The 22,846-nt window shown below is 42.8% G+C and overlaps 1 protein-coding gene across 17 annotated transcripts in view; it reads right to left on the bottom strand.

Annotated features, from left to right (window-relative positions):
* osbpl8 (oxysterol binding protein-like 8) overlaps positions 1-22,846 on the bottom strand; it is a 77,880-nt gene that overhangs the window by 15,725 nt on the left and 39,309 nt on the right. For 12 of the 17 annotated variants that reach the window (XM_032511092.1, XM_032511094.1, XM_032511095.1 and 9 more), the window contains 5 exons: positions 21,370-21,564; positions 3,402-3,475; positions 2,147-2,227; positions 1,625-1,726; positions 1,288-1,491 (listed from right to left, as the gene is read on the bottom strand). In XM_032511092.1, coding sequence (XP_032366983.1) covers positions 1,288-1,491; positions 1,625-1,726; positions 2,147-2,227; positions 3,402-3,475; positions 21,370-21,564 — 656 coding nt within the window. Of the gene's footprint in view, positions 1-1,287; positions 1,492-1,624; positions 1,727-2,146; positions 2,228-3,401; positions 3,476-12,791; positions 13,162-21,369; positions 21,565-22,846 lie in introns of those variants that run through there. The other 5 variants (XM_032511100.1, XM_032511107.1, XM_032511109.1 and 2 more) reach the window with 5 other exon arrangements.

Raw genomic sequence — 22,846 nt, 5'->3', positions numbered from 1 at the left:
TCCACTGGTCAATCTATTATTAATTCTAAAAATAATGGGATTGTTATAAGGTCAGATACCTTTTCTATAGCAGTGTAAAGGTACATTATAATAATATATGGCATATTTAAAGGAACAGTTCAACGTAAGTAGGAAATCTACTTATTAGCTGAGAGTTAGGTCAGAAGATCGATACCACTCTTATGTTTGTATGTAACTTTGTCATGTATAAAGCTACAGCCAACAGACGCTTAGCTTAGCTTAACCTAGCTTAGCTTAGCTTAGCATACACTGGAGCAAGACTTGAAACGGGGAGACAGCTAGCCTGGCTCTGTCCAAACAGACAGGACTGTACAGGACTACAGTGTCTCCTCCAGGAAGTAACAGCGCCTGGCCAAGAAAGAGTCTGGCACATAACCTCCATAAAACTAAAATGCCATTTGTATACTTTGGTTTGTGTATGGATAAAGGGAAACAAGATATAAAGTGGAAGTTGGTGATTTTGTTACCTTTGGACCAACTCTGGCTGGCTGTTTCCCTGTTACCAGAGTAAGCTGAACGGCTGCTGTTTATTTTATTTTTTTACAGTACAGACTTGAACAATGGTTTCAAACGTCTCATCTAACTCTCAGCAAAAAAAAACACGTTCCACGTTTCCTGAAATGTGGAACTATTCCTGTACTTGATTCCTGTCATTGGGATGTGGAGCGTGTCCAAACTAAAAGCTGAAAGCTGACATTAAATTAGGAGAGAGGAACACTACTGAAGTGAATGGGATCTAAGGGCCAACTTTTACATAACTGAACAAAGTGCTGTGGAATTAGGCCAAACAGCGTATGGTAGAGCAAGAGAAGTTTTAATGTTTAATGTTACCATTAATACTATTCCTCACCACTCGCTCCCTTTTTTTGATTTCATTTCTTCACAGCAGTAGCTTGGACTCAACGGTGACACTCTTATTCTTTTTGGTCCAGCGACTACCTTTTAAACTTCTTAAAGTAGTTTGAGGTTTCCAGGACTTCTCTGTCTCTAATGAGGAGTTCCATCGCGTGCATATATTCCTTCTGACTTGTCTGTTGATGTTTTCAGGTGTCTGGTTTTCTCTACTACTGAACATCACTCTTCAATAACAAGTTGTGGAATACATTTCTGGATGTTCTTGGGATATTTGCTAATTGCAAAATTCCCTGATAGATCCCAATTTGCCCAGAGGACTTCTCCTATCCCCCAATTTGCCCAGCCTGGAAGGTGCCCTCTAACGCTCCCCAGGGCTCCTGAGAGTCCCTGCTGGCTGTGAATTGTGAACACCTTGACGGCCCAGATGGACTGCTCCAGCGGGTGGAAGAGCTTGAAGCAGAAGCCGTCCTTCTTAGAGGGCCTCTCGATGAGCTCGCAGGCGTTGAGCAGCACCGTTCCCACCCACTGGCCGTTTTTGTGGGTTTTATAGACGAGCAGGACGCCTGGTTTCAGAACACACCACAGCTTGGTCCAGCTCTTCAGAGTGCCACGAATCTGGATGAAATACAAAAAAACTGTCAGATAAGCTTAGGCTTTCAAATTAGGCAAGGAAGGAATGAATTTAATAGTATAATTATATAGTAGTCATAGCATTTTGTACAATCGAGAAATGCGAAGACGCTCCCACCTTCAGCCAGTCGGCCATGACGATGACAGAGGGATCCGTGATGGTGCTGAGAAGCTCCTTGGTTGCCCTCTTCTTTTCTTCCCTGTAGTTTTTCTTCTGCACCTACACGGAGCACAGAGAGATGGATATTTGCTAAGAGTTCAATTTCTGAATGTTAATATTTTACACATGCTTTCTCGCTGAATCCCATTTGGTAGCAAATGATACAAGTGGAATGACACTCCTGTGTGTTCCCGTTACAGAACAGCTGGCACCTTCTGACTGTAGAGTGAGGTATCTGCTGCATTTTGCCTAGCCTGTATTGTGGTGACATTGGTGCACAATATGAAAATTCAGCCTAGAGAAATATACAGAATGTTATGCACATTGACTACTGACTCAAATGACACAAGTTAACACAGTGTGACATGACGTGCACAGCGTGGACCTCCTTATAAAAGGTATCGTTAACTCTCAATAGGTCTGCGTTAGAATTAGTCCGGATACTCCAAACCTGACTATAGGCGGGTTTAGCTCACTTACCTTGAGGGACTCTTTCTTGGTGAGCTTTCCTCCGGATGTCGACACATCCTTGTCTGAGCCATTGTACAGCTTTGTTTCAGACTGAACACACAGGGAGGGGTGGGGGGGACATCAATATCTCTATTATTTCTCATCTTAATATCTTCAAATATTAAATATACATCTGGCATTCGTTCATCTGTCATGTTGAGCTGACAGAACACTACTCAGTCATTGGCTGATGGTTAGAACTGCAGCTCTCCTGTGACGATTTGCGTTTTGAAACCTACTCTGTGTAAAAGGGCTCCCAATAAAGTCGCACACTAATAATGTTGCCAACAAAGTGTTCGCTCCTCATGACTAATCCATTATGGCCAATATCTGCAACCAGATGTCCTGTCAACTGAAATGACATCACGTCTTGTTTTCTCTTTCCTCTCGGGTGTGTTTGTTTCGCTGGTAGCACAGACTTAGCTCAGTAAGCAGAACCAAGCCAATAAATGCCAGTGCAGGTGTGTCTCTGCCAGCTCCGTTCACGAGCCAATTGGAGCGATTTAAAGTGGACAGACACGGGGTGCCCTAAAGCAGGGCTACTTAAGGCCTTAGAGGCAGGCAGCACCGGCAGGGTTAGAAAGGTTGAAAGGTACACTGTAACAAGCGCCAAAGCTAAAATCTTCCCTCAAATCCTTTTTCTACTTCGTACTGCCACACAGAGTTTCCTTTGGCTGAGACTGCTTAATGCTGTGAAGATTGATGGAAACATGGCCTAGGCTCAATTCTGCTTTTCCATAGCTTTTCTAAGAGGGTGCTGCTGTTCTTAAAAGCAGAAAGATGCCACAGATGCCAGCTTTTGGTTGTCTGAAATGCTGATCCTGTTACATGTCTTCATACTTCACAACATCATAACACATTTTTAATAGGATTCCTGTGTGATGAAAGCCTCAGAAGGAGACTCAGACACCCACACTTGCACCGACAAACATATTTGATTGTGGAACTCGACAGATCCACTACAGTAGACGGGCCTCCCGCACACCGAGCTCACTTGAAAGCAGTTTGAATTGTAGTGGATAAATGTTGGATGTGTGTACAGTTTATGATGAGTGTGAGTCATCTCTATGTGGGCTCTCTCTTGCTGAGGCAAGACTAGGAAAGGAAAGAAGATAGACATGCAGTAATTCCCATTTTCTCTGGTCAACACACGCAAACCAAAGCCCCCAACTGCTCCTACCCTTCCATCATTAAAACATCAACTCAGTGGAGGGATTTTTCATACCTTGCTCTTAGATATGGAATGTGAGTCCTCTTTTAAAGGCAGAGGCAAGAGGTCCTCCTTCCCTCTCTCGAAACCTGTAACAAAAAAACACAACAGCATGAAGGCATGCTTGGTCCCCCATCCTTCTCCCGGTTCCCTATGATATCCCACTTTCAGTAGACAACCGATTACTGTAACTGCAGACAGACCCAGGGCTATGGGCAGGCTCTCTGCATCAATCTAGAAAGATCCATCATTTCCACCATCAATGGTCCAAAATCATCAATGCAAAGTGAAGATATCTATACATATCATCTTTAAGATGCACCTTTGTTTTGAAATTCACACTTTATATTTTATTTCTTTTTATTAAGAGACTAGTTTGTTTTTTCATTTAAATGTCAGATTGTGTTAAATGGGCATATACCATCTCATATCACATGCTGTATGTATAGTGTGATACAACTTTTATTTATACCCTTAATATTTATAATAACTAGGTTGTATGTTACTCTATCAAACAGAAAGAAAAACAGAAAAAAATCATGTTTTTAAGCCTTTTAAAGAAAATAAAAATGCTCCTACTAGCGTTCATCAGTGAGATCAACCGACCATGTGATATCAAATGCCTGAGTCTCCAGATGGAATCTCCATCAGAGCAAGTGGAAGCCACAGACTGTGGACGCAACAAGCTGCCGCCTGCTGCAAGGCCCTAATCTGAGCTCAGCTCAAACATGAGATACATTAGCTGGTTGGAAGGGATTCCCTGTTTTAATCCAGAGTTTGGCTGGGACAACGCGGGGGTGGAAAGCAGGTACAAAGAAACGTCATTTGGACACACAACTACCAACTGCTCAGTGACGTTATATAAATAGAAAGCTGGGGAATAATGAAGAAGTATGTGAATGTAGTTGACATGGTCGATGTGTGTGTCATGACCAACCTAAGCACACACACAGATCTGCTGTTCTTTGTAATTTTAAAACCTTAGCATTTCAGTCTTTATTAGGGAGCCAGTGTGTAACCAAAGAGTCAGCCCCAGACTCCCCACTGAGATCCTAGCAGCTGGGGACACTGGTGGTCTCAAGGGGACACAGAGCCTGTAAATATTTGATGGTTTCCGTCTCCTATCCACAGGCCCTCGGCATTTAACCATGAGAAGGAAGGAAGCAACGCTGAGTTTCAATCCAAAATGAGGTTATCATTTGAAAAAACAGTCCCATCTTCTTTGGCTAGCCCTTTAATTTCATGAAACGGCTGTGCGAGTGTAGTTATGACAAAACAGGCATCCTTATTGTGTATTACTCCCTGCATACTTTAATGTTGCCCTGCAGACATCTTGAATTCTTAAACGACTCAGAAATAACCCAAATTTCAAACTCCAGATTTGAAAACAATATTGTGCATTACAGCAGTGATTTCCGTGCAGAGCAGTTGTTGTTGTATCTATTTTTTAATAACCTGCCTCTTCTACCATTTGTCTTCGGTTTACAGTAATGCCTTTCATCCCTCTACAAACAAGTGTTCCTTAGTGGTTTTTGGGGGGTTGTGTATGTTGAACTAACTTGAAATGCAGTGATCCAACACAGTGGAACTAATTGAATACCTTTTTGGGGATGACCAACGGTGTGTTGGGCCACCAAAAAACAAGTCCACATCCATGCAGGCGGGTCTTGTTCGAGAGCCCTTCAGCTAGCTGAATGACTGGTGCCATGAAGGCATGAAAATAAGCACTTCAGATCCTTCTGCATTTCTATGGACACCTTTATGCATGACATTAAAAGGAAACGAGAACCAGGTTGTTTTCATTTAGCTGGTTGCATTCGAGCTACAGCGTTTAATTCAGCTGAAGATCCAATTAGGAAAACCTCAGCAATACACATCAAGAAATAAAGAAATGCAGTTGTCTTTTTGCCTTAGTGTGCTGCCTTTGTTATAATGCAGATCTAGTTTCACTGGTACATCAGATGTCCCACCGGACCATCTGTGCCCACTTGACAGGCACATCTCCATGCCAACTTCAGCTGGAGAACTACTCAAGGGCAATTCAGCCACTACAGCGATGCTACACCACAGAACTCAGCGCCCCTCCCCCCAATCTAACCTAAAGAGAGGAAACTGGATCAGCATGATCCAATAATTAAGTTATTAATGTTATATAGTCAGTATGAATAAATGCATCCTCATCTGCTCTGTTGTTTTTAAAGTAACAGACTCAGCTCCTTCCTATATCAAGAGCAGTGTTTCCACCACAGTCGTTAATACAGGAATCACTTAACCGCCTTCGTCCAAAATGTGTGTGTGTGTTAGAGAACGTTGGATTAGATAAAATATGTATATAAAATCAGAGTAAGACCTGAAACATGATTACATCTTTTGATGTAAAAGAATAATAACGGAGTTATGAATAGTAATTTGCATGCTTGTTAGCCCACCAAATGGCAATCAAGCAGTGTGACTTAGTGAATGTAGTCCACGCTGATGAAGTGTCCCATTTCAATTTGAGACGCTTTAAGGTGCCACTCCCCCACTCCATTAAAACTCGTGTTCAGTCAGCCAAATGTATTACCATGGCACGACAAGCACACACACCAAAAACATCTGGTTGCAGACAATTATTTTATTAGCGTATGAGACATAAAGCTTGAGGCCACTTGCTAAATAAGTATGGTCGGTAAGAATGAGGAAGTGACATAATAAAAAATGTAATTATACAGCTGAAAATTTAGCTTCCTGGGAATTTCCATTTTGGGTGGAAAACCACAAGTTAATTTATAAGTATGTCTAAAATAAGGAAGGAAATGTGGGCGCCGACGTGGCTATTGTGATCAAAAGTTGTCTTTGGTAAAACTATAACTTGTTAAAATGAGTTATTGGTCCTTTCAGGTGTCACTTCTACTTATGGATGCCCCTTTTTGGAGCTTTTTCCCTTTGTTCTAGTGATGGTAGTCTGGAAAGGGGGAGAGAAATGGGGGATGGCCCGCAGCAGAGGGCAGCAGGTCGGATTGGAAGCCGGGCCGCTGCAGGTCTCGCTCTTACTGGGGGGGCTCGAGGCCGCCCCACGTCATTGTCTTTTTAATGTAAGACCGTCCTGAATAAACCCAGGATTCTGGACACTGCTGCTGTGTTAAAAAACTACTAAATGTATACTTTTAAAGAAATACCCATATCTGTGCTGCTTTCTTCACAAAGTGTGTCCAGTTAGTATCTGGTCTATTCCATTTCTCTCACAACAACTAAAACAAAACAAAAGACTATATGAAAAGTCTAAAATACCACGTGATAAAAAAAGCAAAGGACTAAGATGAATCCGAATTCCAACATAAAACAAGTACTGAAGTACATCAGTGGATCAAAGCATAATAAGTAACGTACTGTATGAGTCTGTTTTAATGCAGATCTCTTTTGGATTAAATGTCTTTACGGTACCCATGGGTTTTGTCTCTTTTCAGGACAAATAAGCTAAATCCATGTAAATGAATCTCAGGGACTGACCTTATGTGTGTTTGTGTGTATAGCTGAAGACTCACGACCCTCTGCAGAACGACTAGTCAGGCTTTAAAATCTAGCTGCAGTGCTTTCACTCTGCATCAAGGATCATAGACCGGAGAGAGAGAGAGAGAGAGAGAGAGAGAGACAGAGAGAGACAGAGAGAGAGATGGTTGCTGCGACATCTAATGTCCTTTACATCGATCCTCTGCCACACAAAATGAATGAGTTGCCTAAAGCATTACACCAATTTGCCTTGGACCAAAGACGCAATAACAGAGATGACAGAATAACAATAAATATACATGTGTATATTCATTATCTATGAAAAGAAATGGGCAGCCCCCAACTCTGACAACTCTCCATTTAGTGCATGTATAGGTACTAAACATGTGTGTGTGTAATTCAGGCCTATGTGTAATGTGTGTAAAATGTAAGTATACGTTATTAGTATTATTATTAAGCTGCAAGCAGCAAGTAAGAATGGTCATTGTCGTTCTTCTTATGTTAAACAGCCATTTTGTCTATATTTGTTTCTGTATTTAATGATCATCTAAGGAAAAAAGTTTGTGTTTAGGTCTATGTTCGCACCCCCCACCAAGGCCAATTCCTTGGAAGTGTTCCAATAAATCCCTCTCTGAGTCGGATCTGCAGCACATCAATCATTAAAATATGTCAAGATTAATACAACCCTGGCGCTGCCTCTCCCATCACACGGAGCTTTGTTCAAGCCAATCCCACTCCTAAACTAGTTGATGATGTCTTTGTGGAGAGCTCACAGCCAGTCCCTGTGGAGGTGCTGCTGGTACCTGACATGGTACCTGACATGGTACCTGACATGGTACCTGACATGGTACCTGACATGGTACCTGACATGGTATCTGACATGGTACCTGACATGGTATCTGACATGGTATCTGACATGGTATCTGACATGGTATCTGACATGGTATCTGACATGGTATCTGACATGGTATCTGACATGGTACCTGACATGGTACTGACATGGTACTGACATGGTATCTGACATGGTATCTGACATGGTATCTGACATGGTATCTGACATGGTATCTGACATGGTATCTGACATGGTATCTGACATGGTATGACATGGTATCTGACATGGTATCTGACATGGTATCTGACATGGTATCTGACATGGTACCTGACATGGTATCTCACATGGTATCTCACATGGTATCTGACATGGTATCTCACATGGTATCTCACATGGTATCTCACATGGTATCTGACATCCTTACCCCAGATCACAGACGGGACCAGGCTCATTCATGTCAAGTTTATTTAAAGCTCACATTAGTGAAACATGGGATTTGAAGGAAGAAAGCTTAATGATGCTGCTATACTGTTGTAGAAAATGTGAAGGCTACCATGGCAACAGGTAACCTGAGGACAACAAATGGAGAGAAATGCTGCGAGTCCAGTTACTCTACAGAATACATCAATTTTAGGGAGCAAACTGCAAAGGAGTGTTTGCTCCTGAGCGGAACGTGCCATGGCAACAGTGGCTCAACTATTTGGGCTCAAAAATCACAAACACTATATCAAGCTCAGAAATTGCCTTTATTTAATGTAATAGAGTATGAGTACGAGCACTCTGAGCTGCAGTAAAGGTGCAGGTCTAGACCTGCTCTACTCTATCTGTAAATTATAGAGAGGTCTAGACCTACTCTATCTGTAAATTATAGAGTGTGGTCTAGACCTACTCTATCTGTAAATTATAGAGTGGTCTAGACCTGCTCTATCTGTAAATTATAGAGTGGTCTAGACCTGCTCTATCTGTAAATTATAGAGTGGTCTAGACCTGCTCTATCTGTAAATTATAGAGTGGTCTAGACCTGCTCTATCTGTAAAGGGTCTTGAGATAACTCTTGTAATCAATTGACACTATAAATAAAATTGAATTGAATTGAGTACATATCAGTTGAGTATATTCAAAGAAGACTTTATTTGAAAACATAACTGTAGATACTTTAATATCCCTTTAGGTCCTTTTTATCCCACTTGAAGCACACTTCTGTTACTTGCTACTGTCTCAGTTCCTCTTGGTAATCAAAACCCTAATTTATCTCAATTTATTATCTTCATGGTCAAGACTCTGAATGTTCCAGCATGTCAAGTCATGCTGACCTCAAGACAACCATACTTTCATCTACTTATCAACAACAAGGAACAGCTGTTTCCAAGCTCTAATTGGCTTTATAAAGGTCCTTTTTGAACCTCCAAATCAATTTCCCTCACAATTAGTCCCTGGCTACAGAGGAAGCAACAGTAAGCAACGCATCTGAAAGTGCCCAGTGGACATGAAAGGATGCATCCACTCAACATTAAGCAGACATTGCAAGAATGAACAATAAAATGTGATATTCCTTTGGAATCAAGCGTTTTTTTGAGGTTGCCCAAGTCCCTGTCCTGGATCCTTTCAATCTCCAGACCTCGTTCCTAGCCTGTTTGTTACGCAGCCGGTCAGTATCGCACAAACAACCATAACAACAACTGAGATGAAGTTGCCCAATCCACATAAAAGGGTTGTACGTTTATTCTGTCTGCACACAGGAAGCATGGGAAGACAAAAGCAATGTACCTCTTGGAAGGGGTTAGATTTCAAACAGGATGTGTCTGGACGAGAGAAGGGCACTCGGCAGGTTGTATTACCGCTGTTTTGTTCTGGTTTTCTAAATATAGTCCACAGGGTTGAGTTTGTGTGCAGTGCCAGATGCTGACCCGTTAATTGGCCATGGTAAGGAAAGACAAGCAATGACCTGGTGTCCCATCTTTGGATATTTAAAAGAAGGCTTAGGAGAGTCAGACTGCAGTGTTTGGCTAAGAGAAGGATCCCAAGAAAAGAAACTTTTCTGTGTTAAAATACTTCAGAAATGTATTTTAATTGAGTCAGAGCAGTGGTTTCCGTCAGATGCACTAAACACAAGCTGCTCTTTTTTTAGAGTATTGAATGATTTCTTATGTTCTGTGTTGGTACTAATTGATTTCAGTGCTTTTCATAACTGGGCCTCACCCGGTTGGACGCCACCGGTTAGCCAGGATCCAGCCAAGTCTCGGCTAGAGGACACCACGGCTCCTGACCTCCCGGTGGAGCACAACGGAGGCCCCACAGCTGCACCCTGACCAGCAGGATGCACAGCTGAGAAGTTGCAGTCAGGTTTCAATTCCTCCACAAAAAGGAGACCATGTTTGGACTTAAAGGGATTCTTTGCTGTTTTTAAACCAGCTCTGTGCCATCTTTGTGTCTGGCCTTCCCAGTGCACGGACGAAGGCCAAACGCCATGTTGTTTCGCACCATCTGGCCGTTCTCTGCAGACCTCCGCTGGGAGCTCCATGCACAGGCACCACGGAGGAAATCAGAGCTGTTCTGATACCAATACCAGATACCAGTATCGGTATCGCCTCACCGCTGGTATCGGTATCGAGAAGTACTGGAGTCTATGAACCGATCTGATAACACATAATAAAGTCCTAAAGGATATCTACGTTGAAGTAGTTCATTTATGTTCTTTTTCTGTTGTAACTGACTGTCAAACTGGATAATATAAGAACCTGAGCCAGACCGACAACAAAGATAGAAATCATATCACATCCATACAGGGATAGTAGTATACAGTTGTTAAAACATAATAAAATACATGACACACTGGTATCGGATCCGTACTCGGCATCGGCCGAGACGTAAGATCCAGTATCCGAATCGGTGTCGGGAAGCCTCTCTAGAGGAAATCCAAACACTGTTCATCTAAACACAGTGCCCACACTGCCATGACACAGAGCTGAGAGCGACCAGTCATCAAATGCTTGGCCTTTCTGCTTGACCAATAAGATAAATGATTAATCGATTTTGGAAGTGGTTGCAGATCCATTTTCTGTGGACATTAGTTCTGGTGGGTCTTGTAAAAAAACAAAACAACAACACATGTTTCTCAGTAAGGTCCAAAAACAGGATAAGGGCATCCCGTCTGCAGCGTCTTATTTGTAGTTTTTGGAGTAAGAAGTAGAATCCCCAGACACGGAGGGGCCGGAGGAGAGAAAGACAACGACAAACAACCTCCCCTGCCTCAATACCTGCTGTTAGGACGTCCTTAGGCAGGACACTTATCTGAGGGAGCTGCTCATTGGCGAACAGGAGAGAACTCTGGTTGTACCTGGGCGTATAAGTCTGAAGTACTGCATAAAAGTGGGCCAGTGTTAGTGCACGGTCAGCCTTTCCTGGATTAACGAAGGGTAAAACGAGTCAGGTGGAACAGAACGTCCAGGGGCTGCCAGCTGTCTGCCTCCAGGTTTGTGTCCTTTTCAGTGCTTTTACAAATGGAAACTAAATTGATTTAATCCTAAATGTCCTGGGGGATTTGGTTTACTTCTAAAGACAAATAGGATCATCATTGAAACCTGACAAAAACAAGCCAGCTGAGGCCTGAGCCTTCCTCATTCATCAGTTTACTCGGTCTGTGAACAGCAACATCCCATTAATGATTATCTATGTTGTTCTCCAAATGTGGGGAGAGAGGAGAGAAAGTCCTTGAACAGGAGTCATGAACAACAAACAGCTATGACCAAGCTAAATTCTTGAAATGAATGTAACCTTTATGTACTATTAGATGCAACAGATGCAGTACGTTACATTACTAGCATTTAAAAGTGAACTCTTATTGTTGATAAAAATGCTGTTGCTTTTTAGTATGACTTCTAACGGATGTCATTTCTCTTTTAGCCAAAACTGAAATTGAAACTTAGTTTTGCTGAAGAATCACTACAAAGTTAAGTCCCCTTCAGTAGCGCAGCCCAGAAGATGATGACGCATCTCCTCGCAACACCAGCCCTCAGATGTCACTCCCCAGCTGTCACCGTAGTTTTCACTAATATGTCCAAACCGATTTCATCCTCTTTAGAAAAATGGAAAATTGTGCACAATAGCTGTGGCACCATTAAAGTTTCTTACTCAAAAAGTGAGGACATTTATTTTGAAATGAAGTGCAACACCTTATTATTTTTAGTTACTTCTATATGAGTTTAGCAGTAAGAAAAGATTCCATTTAAATAAAGAATGAAACAAAAATGAAGCAAAAAGTTGCCCATCGACTGTAATAATGGTGGTAATGCGTTCAAATGCACATTTTTCTAGGTTCCTTTTCTCTGCTAACATGAACAATGTTCTTTATGTTGCAGAACCAGGAGAGCATCCTCGTCCAAACCCCGTCTGAATCCCTTCTCTGAAACCTAAGACCGAGCAGACCCAAACCGGTCCAAACGAGCGTGCGCTTTGATCGGGAGAACTCATTTCCGTTTCAGTTTGAAGGAGTATCTAATGCAAGCTACTGACAGTCAACTAGGGCTGGGCGATATGGAGAAAATCAAATACCTCCATATTTTTGACCAAATACCTCAATATCGATACCGCAATGATATTGTCGTGTTGACTATTGGTGCTTCCACAAAATATTTCTACAATGAGCTTTCTGATAAATAATCATCAGTATTGTGGATATAATGAGTGGGTAAGTGGGTAAAGGCCAATAATAGAACCGTTACAACATTCTGGTAAGATCAGAAAATGGCATCACTTTACTGTGTTTCAGTCTTTAAAACCAGGAAAAGACAACACTTATGCCATTTTACAATATCCCAAATTTAAGACACTCTCTAGTCTCATATCACGATCTAATATCGATATATTGCCTAGCTCTACAGTCAACGGTACATCTGAAGAAAATGCAGTAGCCACGGGAGAACTATTGGATACACCTTCACAGCTCATCAGTCCAAACACTGACAACCACATCCACTACTACAGAGGTACCAGGAGATACTACTACTACTACTACTACTACTACTACTACTACGGTAAAACGAGGTCTACTAACGGGCTGGCGACACTCGGCAGCACGCACCCACCTGGCAGCGAGACGGGTGACAGCTCGTTATAGCCCCCGAAGGAGGCATTGCGGATGAGTTTGCGTCCGTCGGGGTGTGGTGGCCGAAGCGACGCCGTACCGCCGCACGTGGAGAACCGGCGGCGACTCAGCAGGCCCTCCTCCTTCATCATCGGGCCGGCGGGAGGGAGGGAGGGGCAGGGGACTGCTAAGGGTAGAAGATCAAGGGAGGTCGGAAAACAGTCCAATCCGTCCCACGCAGCCAGAGAGCCAAGCGACCCAACCAGCCAATACACAAACACATACACACACACACACACACACACACACTAGGCACTGAACAAGTGCAGTATGCTGCCTTTCTCTACGTTTCCTTCAGCCGACTGCTCCCTTTCTCTCTCTCTCTCACACACACACACACTCTCTCTCTGCTCTGGGAGTGTGTATGAAAGCAGCAGCCTGTAAGTGCTTAATAGCGAATGAGCTGAGTCCCTCCTACTCCCTCTCTTCTGGATGGGTAGGAGAGCTGCATCTTAGCTTGAAAAGAGCCTTTATGTTCCACATCTCATCTTTCCATTCTGCTCTCACGCATCGGTTTTAATTCAGGACTTTAAATATGAAGAGACACGTCATTCCCCGGATTAATCATTGGGGTTTACGATACCAAATATCTTGCTAATACTCCTCAAGCTGAATTTAGTTTCACCATTCACTTTTATGACATCAGTGGATGACGTTAGAAATACAGGGAGGATTTGGCCATAACCTAAACATAACCATATCACTTGTCAGAGTCTAAACAGATTTGATGGATCAAATGTAGATAATCCAGTTGCCGACCAAATCCAGCCACTAACATGGAGAGTGTTTGTTCAGCCTGATGCTGCCACTGTAATCAAGAAAGTCAGAAATTCAAATCCACATTTTTTTACATGGCTGGTGTGTTGTAGCTTCACCTCTGTGAGAGTCACATCCAAATACTGGTACATGTGGGCACTGTGGTTAAAGCTCTGTATAGAGCATCCACCCATCCATCCATCCACCCACCAACCCATCCATCCATCCATCCGTCCATCCACCCACCCATCCATCCATCCATCCATCCATCATCCCTCAACCCACCCATCCACCCATCCACCCACCCATCCACCCATCACTATGAAAGGCTTTTGGCAAGGTGAGGCAAGGTTGACATGTTAACTGCCTATATAGACCACCAGTTGTTAATCGATATCGACATTATTAGCCATGAAATGTCCCTTTAAGACACTGAACACCCCCCCCCCCTCCCCTCTAATCACAGTATTCTCTAGTCTCCATCACTTAGGAACACACACACACACACACACACTCTCTCTCACACACACACACACACACACACACACACGCGCTCTATTGAGGACAGAAGGAAGCACTTGATCACTCCAGTGCACCACTAATTACTTTCAACCACGAGCTACTGATCAAACCTGGAGTAGCTACAGGAAAGTTGATTCATTAAAAATGTAAATCAATTTTTTTATTTTGCAGGGAATAAATGTGGGCTCAGACCAGATGAAAAGCTAATATATTAGAGTTCTTTCTGCAAGGGCACCAGTGGTTACTGTTCCTCTGCTTGGCCTTGTCGTTGAAACCCAATCTGCTGTTGATCCTTCCACACTTCACTGGCCCCTTCATCTTCCCTTCAGCTGACTTATCCTGTTTTACTCCTCCTTTTTAGCGTGTTACCATTCCTATAGCATTCTGCTGGCATCATGATGCTACCGGTTCATGGAGACATTCCACCCAAGATAGCCGAAGAAGGATGTAAAGGATGTAAGGATGTGTATTCCCTTCTATAGCAACTGTCCCAGAGCTAACTGAGGAATCTTACAAATCTGCAGCTCTGCCTGACTCAACTGGGCTTTAATTAACACAGATAATCAGGATGTTCTGTGTTTATAATTCAGAATCCAGACCTAATTAACCTGCTTGCAAATGAAAAGCTATCTATGCTGGTCCAATGGCATTTTAGAGGCACTAGAGAACCATTTGCCAAGTATAATCACCAGCAGGGTTATTTTTCAACTTACTTCCAGTGAAGTTAGGGCCGACCCTTGTTAATGGGTACCGAATCTGGCAAATCCTACCCTCACCACATTCACTAATGCCTCATTTCCACTGCACGGTTGGCTTGACTCAACTCACTTTCAATACCAGATGCTTATTTTTTTGTTTCATTTTCCACCACGCATAGTGCCCTGTCAGTGTAGGCTGACCTCAGGTTTCTGCAGGATGCCCTGTGCCGGTTCTGACCATTCAGTAGGACCGGGTATCGGCTGGTACTCCATACCTTTAAAGCATCAACTGAAATACCCGGGAGCGAGTAGTATCGAAACTCTCCAGTCAAACGACATCTGCATTCTGTCCTTTTTGGGCCCAGATCTAGAAAAAAATGAGTTGTATGTTTTCCTCACAGCCTATCCCTGCCAGCATTCTTGTGTGATTGGCCCAAGTACAGTTTTGTACAGTTATTTAAAGAATATTTTAATAATTTGAAAACTTTCAAAACATATTCATGTAAAAATCCTTTGGATGGGGATGAGTGGTGGTTGCATTTTATGCAACTGAAGGCTTCCATTCACATGATGGGTGCTGAATCAAGTAGGAAAGAAAAGGTACCAAATGGAGTACTCTATTGGTATCTGTGTCACTTTAAGGGTACTGGTACGAGTATCGTAATATTTAAAATGTTTCCCAGGCCTACCAATCGGTGGTGTGCAGGGTTTTAACCCCACCTTCTCAGCTCAGCTCGTCTTAACCTTATCCAAGTTACCTTACCAAAAAGATAATAACAAGCACATTTCCTCAAACTCTTTGAGAAATGTTATCTAATACCAGAGGGAATACCATTTGAAAATTGCAGTTTACATTACCACACTGTTCAATATCAAGTGGATTACATAACCCATGATTTCACAAATGTGAGCAGATATCAGGATGTTTGACCTTAAATTCCTTCTGTCGTAGAAGGCAATAGACAAGGAAGATATATGCTGTCAAAACAGTTTAAAAAATGTCAATTGAATATTTGTAAATATTGTTTCTATCATGACGACGATACGTGTTGCGGCAGTATTCATCTATAATACGTCATTTGGACAACGCTTTACATTCTGATCCTGGAAGGTTATGTTCATTTTGGACTTAAGTTTCTAATAAAATGAGAAAATATCCGTACTTTTTTTAATTGTTTAATTCATACAAAGTGAATGTCTAGAAAAATAGGCTAGGTTATTACATATAGATTATTTATTTATTGAATTAGCAGAAAACATGCTATATGGTTTGTGATATATATATCGTTACCGTGATATGAAATGACCTATATCAGGACAGACCCAGGACGACCTATATCAGGAAAGATTTGGGCTATCACCCAGCCCTACACCACATACGGTGCGTAAAAACTGGTGGCGCCTATAATCTGCTCTGTTATTCTTTTCAGCTGATAGTAGTAGTGATTTAAATATTTGCAATATGCAATATGTCTGATACCATGCAGTGAAGGTGATCCACACACTGCAGACAGGAGGTCACATGCAGACAAACACCTAGTCTTAAATAAACCCTACGAGGAGACCCTGTAAGCCTGGGATCAGCTTTGCAACAAAGAGGCTTTTAACTACGAGCCTAAAGGCGTCTTGTGTAAAACTCCTCTCCTCCTAGTGAGAACATTTAGACACTTTAAGAAGAAAAAAGGAATCTAGGAGTGTGTCTCTGTCCGTGTGACAAATTAAGTAAAATACTTTAACATTTGACCTTGGTGTGAACTTCTATCCTCATGAGAGCCACCTCACATATACAATGCACGCACGCGCACACACACACACACACACACACACACACACACACACACACACACACACACACACACACACACACACACACACACACAACACACACTACCACACACACACACACACCAAAAGCAAGGAGACAGCACAGGTCAGATTGGATTTCACATACGTAAGCGGTACAGCTAAGACAGCACAGATGACAAGCAATAACCAGCACTAGCGTGTTAACTGTCACTACTTCACACTGTACCTTGCTTTCCTTGAGAATAAAACTTCAATTCAGTTTCCCACAGTCAGCGTGAATGCTGCAGTCACTTCCGCATATGTAACAGCTCTCCGTTGAAGCTGTTAAATGTCTTCCCTGAACACAGCAAAGTAGTGTCCCAAGGCCAAGTGTTAACAGGACTCCAACTGTCCAAATCATGCTAAAATCCCTATTGCTTCAGATCCAGGTTGTGTCAGTCCAGGTGAGAATTCGGCCGTCCGAGCATAGCTCAGGTCCAGAGGCCGAGATGTTCTCCATCACTTTGTCCTGTACTCCTTTACTTCCACGGACTCTTTTTGTTATCTACGGTGTATATCTCCCCTGTCAGGCCGTGTGCCTCTTGGAGCTCAGGCATCCCCGGGCTCAGCCAATAGATCAAAGCGTCGGCAGAAGGAGGACTGCTGGATTGGCGGTGGCCGAGGGTGCAGAAAAGACCAGCCCCTTCATGTAATTAACCCCATCTGACATGCTGTTATCCCTGAGACTGAGTTAAATCCATACTGATCCCACCTGCTCTCTGCTCTTGCACTCCCTTGCTTTCCATCTCCCTTCACCGTTCACAGTTTCTTCAGTTATTTTTAAAATCTCTTTTCTCAACTCTCTCACTATCTTTTCATCTTCAGTACATCGTTCTCTCTTCCAGGTAGTCTCTCTGTTGACATGGACAGACGACAGCAGTCGGCTAAAGACGGCTAAAGCGAGAGCAAACTCAAAGCCGATTGAGGAAGCCTTGTCAAACAGCCTCCTGGGTTTATTTTGGTTCTCGGTGAGTCAAGAAGAACAGAAGGCTCAGTTGCCAGGCAGACCACAGAGACACCAGGGCTTGACAATGTGAAAGCAGTCTGAGTTATAAACTAGATAGCATTAGAAAGGAAACAGGATAATAATATCTCGGCAAACCTTCTTCATTTCCAACAAGAAGCCCAAAAACAGCTATAGCTACATATGTACTGAGCGTTGAAAAATCAACTTTGCGCTGTTCTCTGGTGGAGAAATGTCGTGTTACTTGTCAGGTGACATGTCCAACAATATGGACTGAATGAATATGAATATTATATCTATTGCCAATAGGTGTGTGTGTGTGTGAAAAGGTTGTCCGTCTCTGAAGCTTGATTTATACTTCAAGTTTTGGATCTTGTTTGTTTTCTTGCAATGCCTTTTAGATACAAATAAAAGCATTTAAATGTGTGTGTGTGTGTGTGTGTGTGTGTGTGTGTGTGTGTGTGTGTGTGTGTGTGTGTGTGTGTGTGTCACTGCATTGATGAGTGTGAGTCATCTCAATGTGGGCTATCTCCCGCCTGAGGCAAGACGGGGAAAGGGAGGAGGAAAGACACGCAGTAATTCCCATATTCTCTGTTCATCACGTGCAAACCCAAGCCCCCAATGGCTCCTCCATCAAGTTAGACCACATCTCGTCTTTGTCCAGCCATGAATCAGCCTTATGTCTCTGCCCTGTGACTGACCTCTGGTCCTATGTTAGCTGGGATTAGCTCCAGGCCCCCCCAAAGATCAGTGGCTACAGCTAATGGATGGATAGCTAGCATCAGTTGCTAGAGGCACCATGGCTAAAATCAACTATTTGAAAATGGCTGGAAATAGGAAACTAGGTTTATTTGTTGTCCAGCAGCATCACGTTACCAAAATGAGCTAAAGAAAATGACTAGGAAAAAATGACTATCACTATATAAGTTGTTAATTTTCCGTCAGTATAGTACTCATTATCTTGTGACTCCGGAGTAAAAAAACAGTGACAGGATCTTTAGACATTGGTCAAGAAAAACAAATCAAGGCATCCACGGTCATCACTTTGACGCAAGAACAAGGGCTCAAAGTGAAATCTGTTGCCATGGAAACCCATTTTTGTGCTGCAGGGAGTTGAGCGTCAGAAGAAAAAATCGTTGATGTGGTTTTACTGATGCAATTCTAGTTAGAAGGTGTGTGTAGACACGTAGCCACATCTGCTTGTAGGCACACACTCTCAGGATAATACACAGTATGCCGAAGATTCTTATTCCGAAGATGTTATTCTACTAATATGAGGCATAACAGTGTGAAAACAGAAGCAGGTCTTTACTACGGCTGTGTAAAGTGCATGAACAATGTCTAACTGTTGATAAATGCACACACACACACACACACACACACACACACACACACACACAGACGTCTGATCCACTAAAGAACATGCCCACATCTCCGTGTCTATAGGACTCAGACAGTGTATTGTGGTATATGTTGTGTGAAGGTCAAAAAGAGGACTGGGTATTTATTTCTATGTTGTGCTCACTCCCTCTCGTGGTTGGACGTAGGTTTACAGCCCTTTAAAAAGAGGCAAAAAACCAAACCAGACCAGCTGTTACCTCAAACGTATTAGTTCAACAATACTAGAGCTACCCAAAGTTTATCAAACAAAAGGTAAAAGCCCATAAATCCAGCATTGATGAGTGTTTGAAATGACACACTTTAGTGATTATTATGTCATGCACTGTGTTTGCCATTTTAGATTGGAACTAGTGTGAACATTTCCTCGGTTTAGACACGCCCTCACAGCTCTCGCCCTGCCTATCACGTGGGTGTACTTTAAAGATTTCCCCATTTTCACCGTGCAGTAATTAAAACAAAACTGTGTGACGATATGAATCTCTGAACAAAACCGATACTTAGAGAATGTACAAGGACATCTGGCAGTCCACAAGAGGGCGCTATGACACAAGAACAAGGTCCAAGCAGTGTGAGGGGTGATGTAAGACCCCTCCATCCTCCATTAGATTGGATCCTAATCGGTGGTCCAGGGATCCCCAGTCATACGACTATCACTAGACCACAGGGAGTGTCAGGGAAGCCAAACAAGACCACGTCCAACCACACAGCCGGATTCTGATGACCTCTTGAACAACAGCGGCCATTTTGTACTTCAGCAGTATTTAAAGAGAACAGACAGCTAGTCTGGTCTGGGGTTTACCTCGTACACAGCAGCAATAACCCTCTCCAGTCCTGTGTCATCTGTTGAATATTAAACATTCACTATCCCAGAACAACACAAAGAGAGAGAGAGAGAGAGAGAGAGGATGTAAACTGATCTGCCTGCAGGTGTGTGGCTGTGCATCAGTAAACAGACAGGAGAAGAAGCATGAGTCACTGTTTCTCCTCCACGAGTGGCTGGTAAAGGTACAAGCTACACATAACAACACTGACAGCTGGTCCTGGGTCTAGGAACGTCCACACAGGCACCAGTATGTGTTGTCTTGAATCTAGAAAAACATAAACCCGGGTCAGGATATATCTGCAGGAGTGTGTGTGGCAGGGTCATGGACACAGTTTGTTTTCATTTCAGGCATGTAGCTAGTGTTATTGTCTGGAGCGTGGTAGAGCCAGTGAGCGGGGGGGGAGGTTAGTCCAGTCTGTGACCTTTCGGTTATGAGACGGCCGCTCTGACCATTCAGCAACCGATTTCTATTCATCTCTTTTATCGGCCTCATCGCATAGAACTAGCTGTACCAGAAAAGGTGAAGGGGTTCATGAAAACCAGATCCCTGCAGATCACCAAGACATTTAATCCCATGCAAAGCTGTCATGTTAGGGAGCCAGATAAGGGAGGGATTACTAGCTCGGAATCGCTGGGAGACTTTCAAAGGAATTCTATGCAACTTTTGCCAAACAGCTGCAACTGTGGCAGCTAGTAGCCATTTTGAATTAGTAGTGCATGCTAAAATGTAGTTCCAAGTAGCAGAAGAAGAGAGGAGTCATGAAGAACCGCTGACTGTACTCAACTGAGCAACCAAGTGTTCTATTTCTATTCAGGAGCTTATAAATTTGAAAAGGGAAAAACGGGTTATTGGTTATTTCAGTTAAATCGCAGTCTCACTTTGATGTGAAAGTAAGACTACAGGAAGTGTCGGGTTTAAGATTAACAGAGGAAGAAAGACAAAGCAGGATCTGGCGTGGTATTGTGTTGGAAAACAAAACTAGGAGCAGCACAGAGCTGAATATGGTAAAACTGAGGTATTATAAGTATGTAAAACATGCTGTGTTATAAATATATATTTATATGTATATATGTATATCATGAATCTACCCCGACAACATGTAAACATGGAGGAAGAATCAGAAGAAATGCTGAACAAATGTACGAGGTAAATGGGAGGAAATGAAAAAACAGGGACTTTAATATTGTAAAGTATACTCAGACAACAGGGAAATTAGAAAATAGGTATGTCTGGAATCATGAATAGTGCTAGTTATCTTTGTAAAGGAAATGAAGAGCTGGGCCACTAGTTCTAGATTTACAGTAGCTGTTTTTGCTTAGATATGCTTTTTCCATCTTCCTGAATTGAAACGTGCAGAGTTCATAAGATAATGTACATCTTATAGGTCGTCATAAAAAGAACAAGGGTATATTTTCATCTCGATTTAATATTGAACAAACCAAAGCTGACCTATAAACTTGAACCCTGCTTGCTGTAAACAGTGCGGTGCAGAGGAGGTGTGGATCTCACCGTGTGTGTAGCTGACCCCCGGGCTGAGGGTGGAGGGGGTAGCAACGTGCTCCCTGCTGGGCGTTTGGAGGCCTGCCTCCTTCTCCTTCTCCTTGTCCTTGTCCTTGTCCTTGTCCTTGTCCCGCTCCTTCACCTGGCGCTGGCTCATCCTGCCTGGGGTCAGAAGGACGGTGTCATCCCCGCACACTACAGCAGCTACAAGCAGAGAGGAGGGAAAAGATGACATGCTCCCATCTTACTGCATCCCATCACAAAACATCTTCAGACAGCCCCCTTGTGGAGCATCTGCTAGGTGCAGCTTTCTGTTTCATAACACAGTTTGATAACTTATATAACGCTTTTTTTCATCCATGCCTTATAAGTGGAATAAGAGGTGTTCCATGGGTGCTGATAAGCTCAATATGTGTGCTTATCTCTAACCACCCCACCTTGTTTACCTGGGGCTAATGAAGCAAGCAGCCATGCTATTCCTGGGAGCTCATTTGGTTTGGCAGAGGACCAAAATGAATGTTTGAAATTGGAACCCAAGCTGTATCTTTGTTTAAGGTGACAGTGCCCTATTCTGTCATATGGTAGCTCCTAACCAGGGACGGAGCACGGGGAGCTGAGAGGAGATTTGGGAATAGTTTTCACATGGAGAACTCAGGCTTGCCAGAACATTTAAAGTGAAGATGGATTTAATATTATGTAGGGCTAATACTAGGTTGATTTAGCCAAAACATCACTTCATTTTGAAGGAGGTCCTGGTTTTTGTTGTTTTTCCGGCCTATTGATTTCTTTGGATTAGAGTGAATTAGTCAGTACGAGTTTAGAGTTCCTCTTCAGGTGAGGGGTTGGCGAACAGATTCCTTCAAGTCAAGATGTAAACTGTAGTGGATGTTGTTGTTTTCCACCTTTCACCAGATGCCACATATAACAATGTTTTCCAACAAGACCTAGTGATCCTGGGCTTTTGGATGTTCAGGTCTCTTTTACTCATCAGTTTTAGTCGAGTCTCATAGGTGGTGCTGAACCCTGAACACATCCTGACACACTTTCCCAACCGACACCAGAAAGGTGACAGTAGTCAGGAAGGAACCATGGAGACAGAAACACGCATGGGGACACGCTTTCCCAAATGACACGGCTAGCTCACTCATGTCACAGCAGAGTTTAATGGTCTGAATCTCCAAAACAGCAGCAAAACTACTCAAGAGTAGGTACTCTGTGGTATTTAAAAGGTCCACTATGTAATATATTTACTGTAATAAATCCAAAAATGAGCCCAATGCGTCACCAGATATTAAGGAAACATGCTCTGTTCTGACAACAATGCTAATGCCAGTATGTTCTCCTGTGTGTTGGTATCAACGGGCCAGTGTGACAGCCAGGCCGGGTTGCCGGGTATTTTACGTCATTTTATCATTTGTGTACTCACATTGAATGATATACTGTGGCTGGAGTACTCGAGTTGGTTGCTCACAAAACCAAATGAAAT

The sequence above is a fragment of the Etheostoma spectabile genome, unplaced genomic scaffold (assembly GCF_008692095.1).
Source record: "Etheostoma spectabile isolate EspeVRDwgs_2016 unplaced genomic scaffold, UIUC_Espe_1.0 scaffold317, whole genome shotgun sequence".
Taxonomy (NCBI): domain Eukaryota; kingdom Metazoa; phylum Chordata; class Actinopteri; order Perciformes; family Percidae; genus Etheostoma; species Etheostoma spectabile.
Note: the sequence above shows the minus strand (reverse complement) of the source record. Positions and strands in the feature narration are given on the sequence as shown.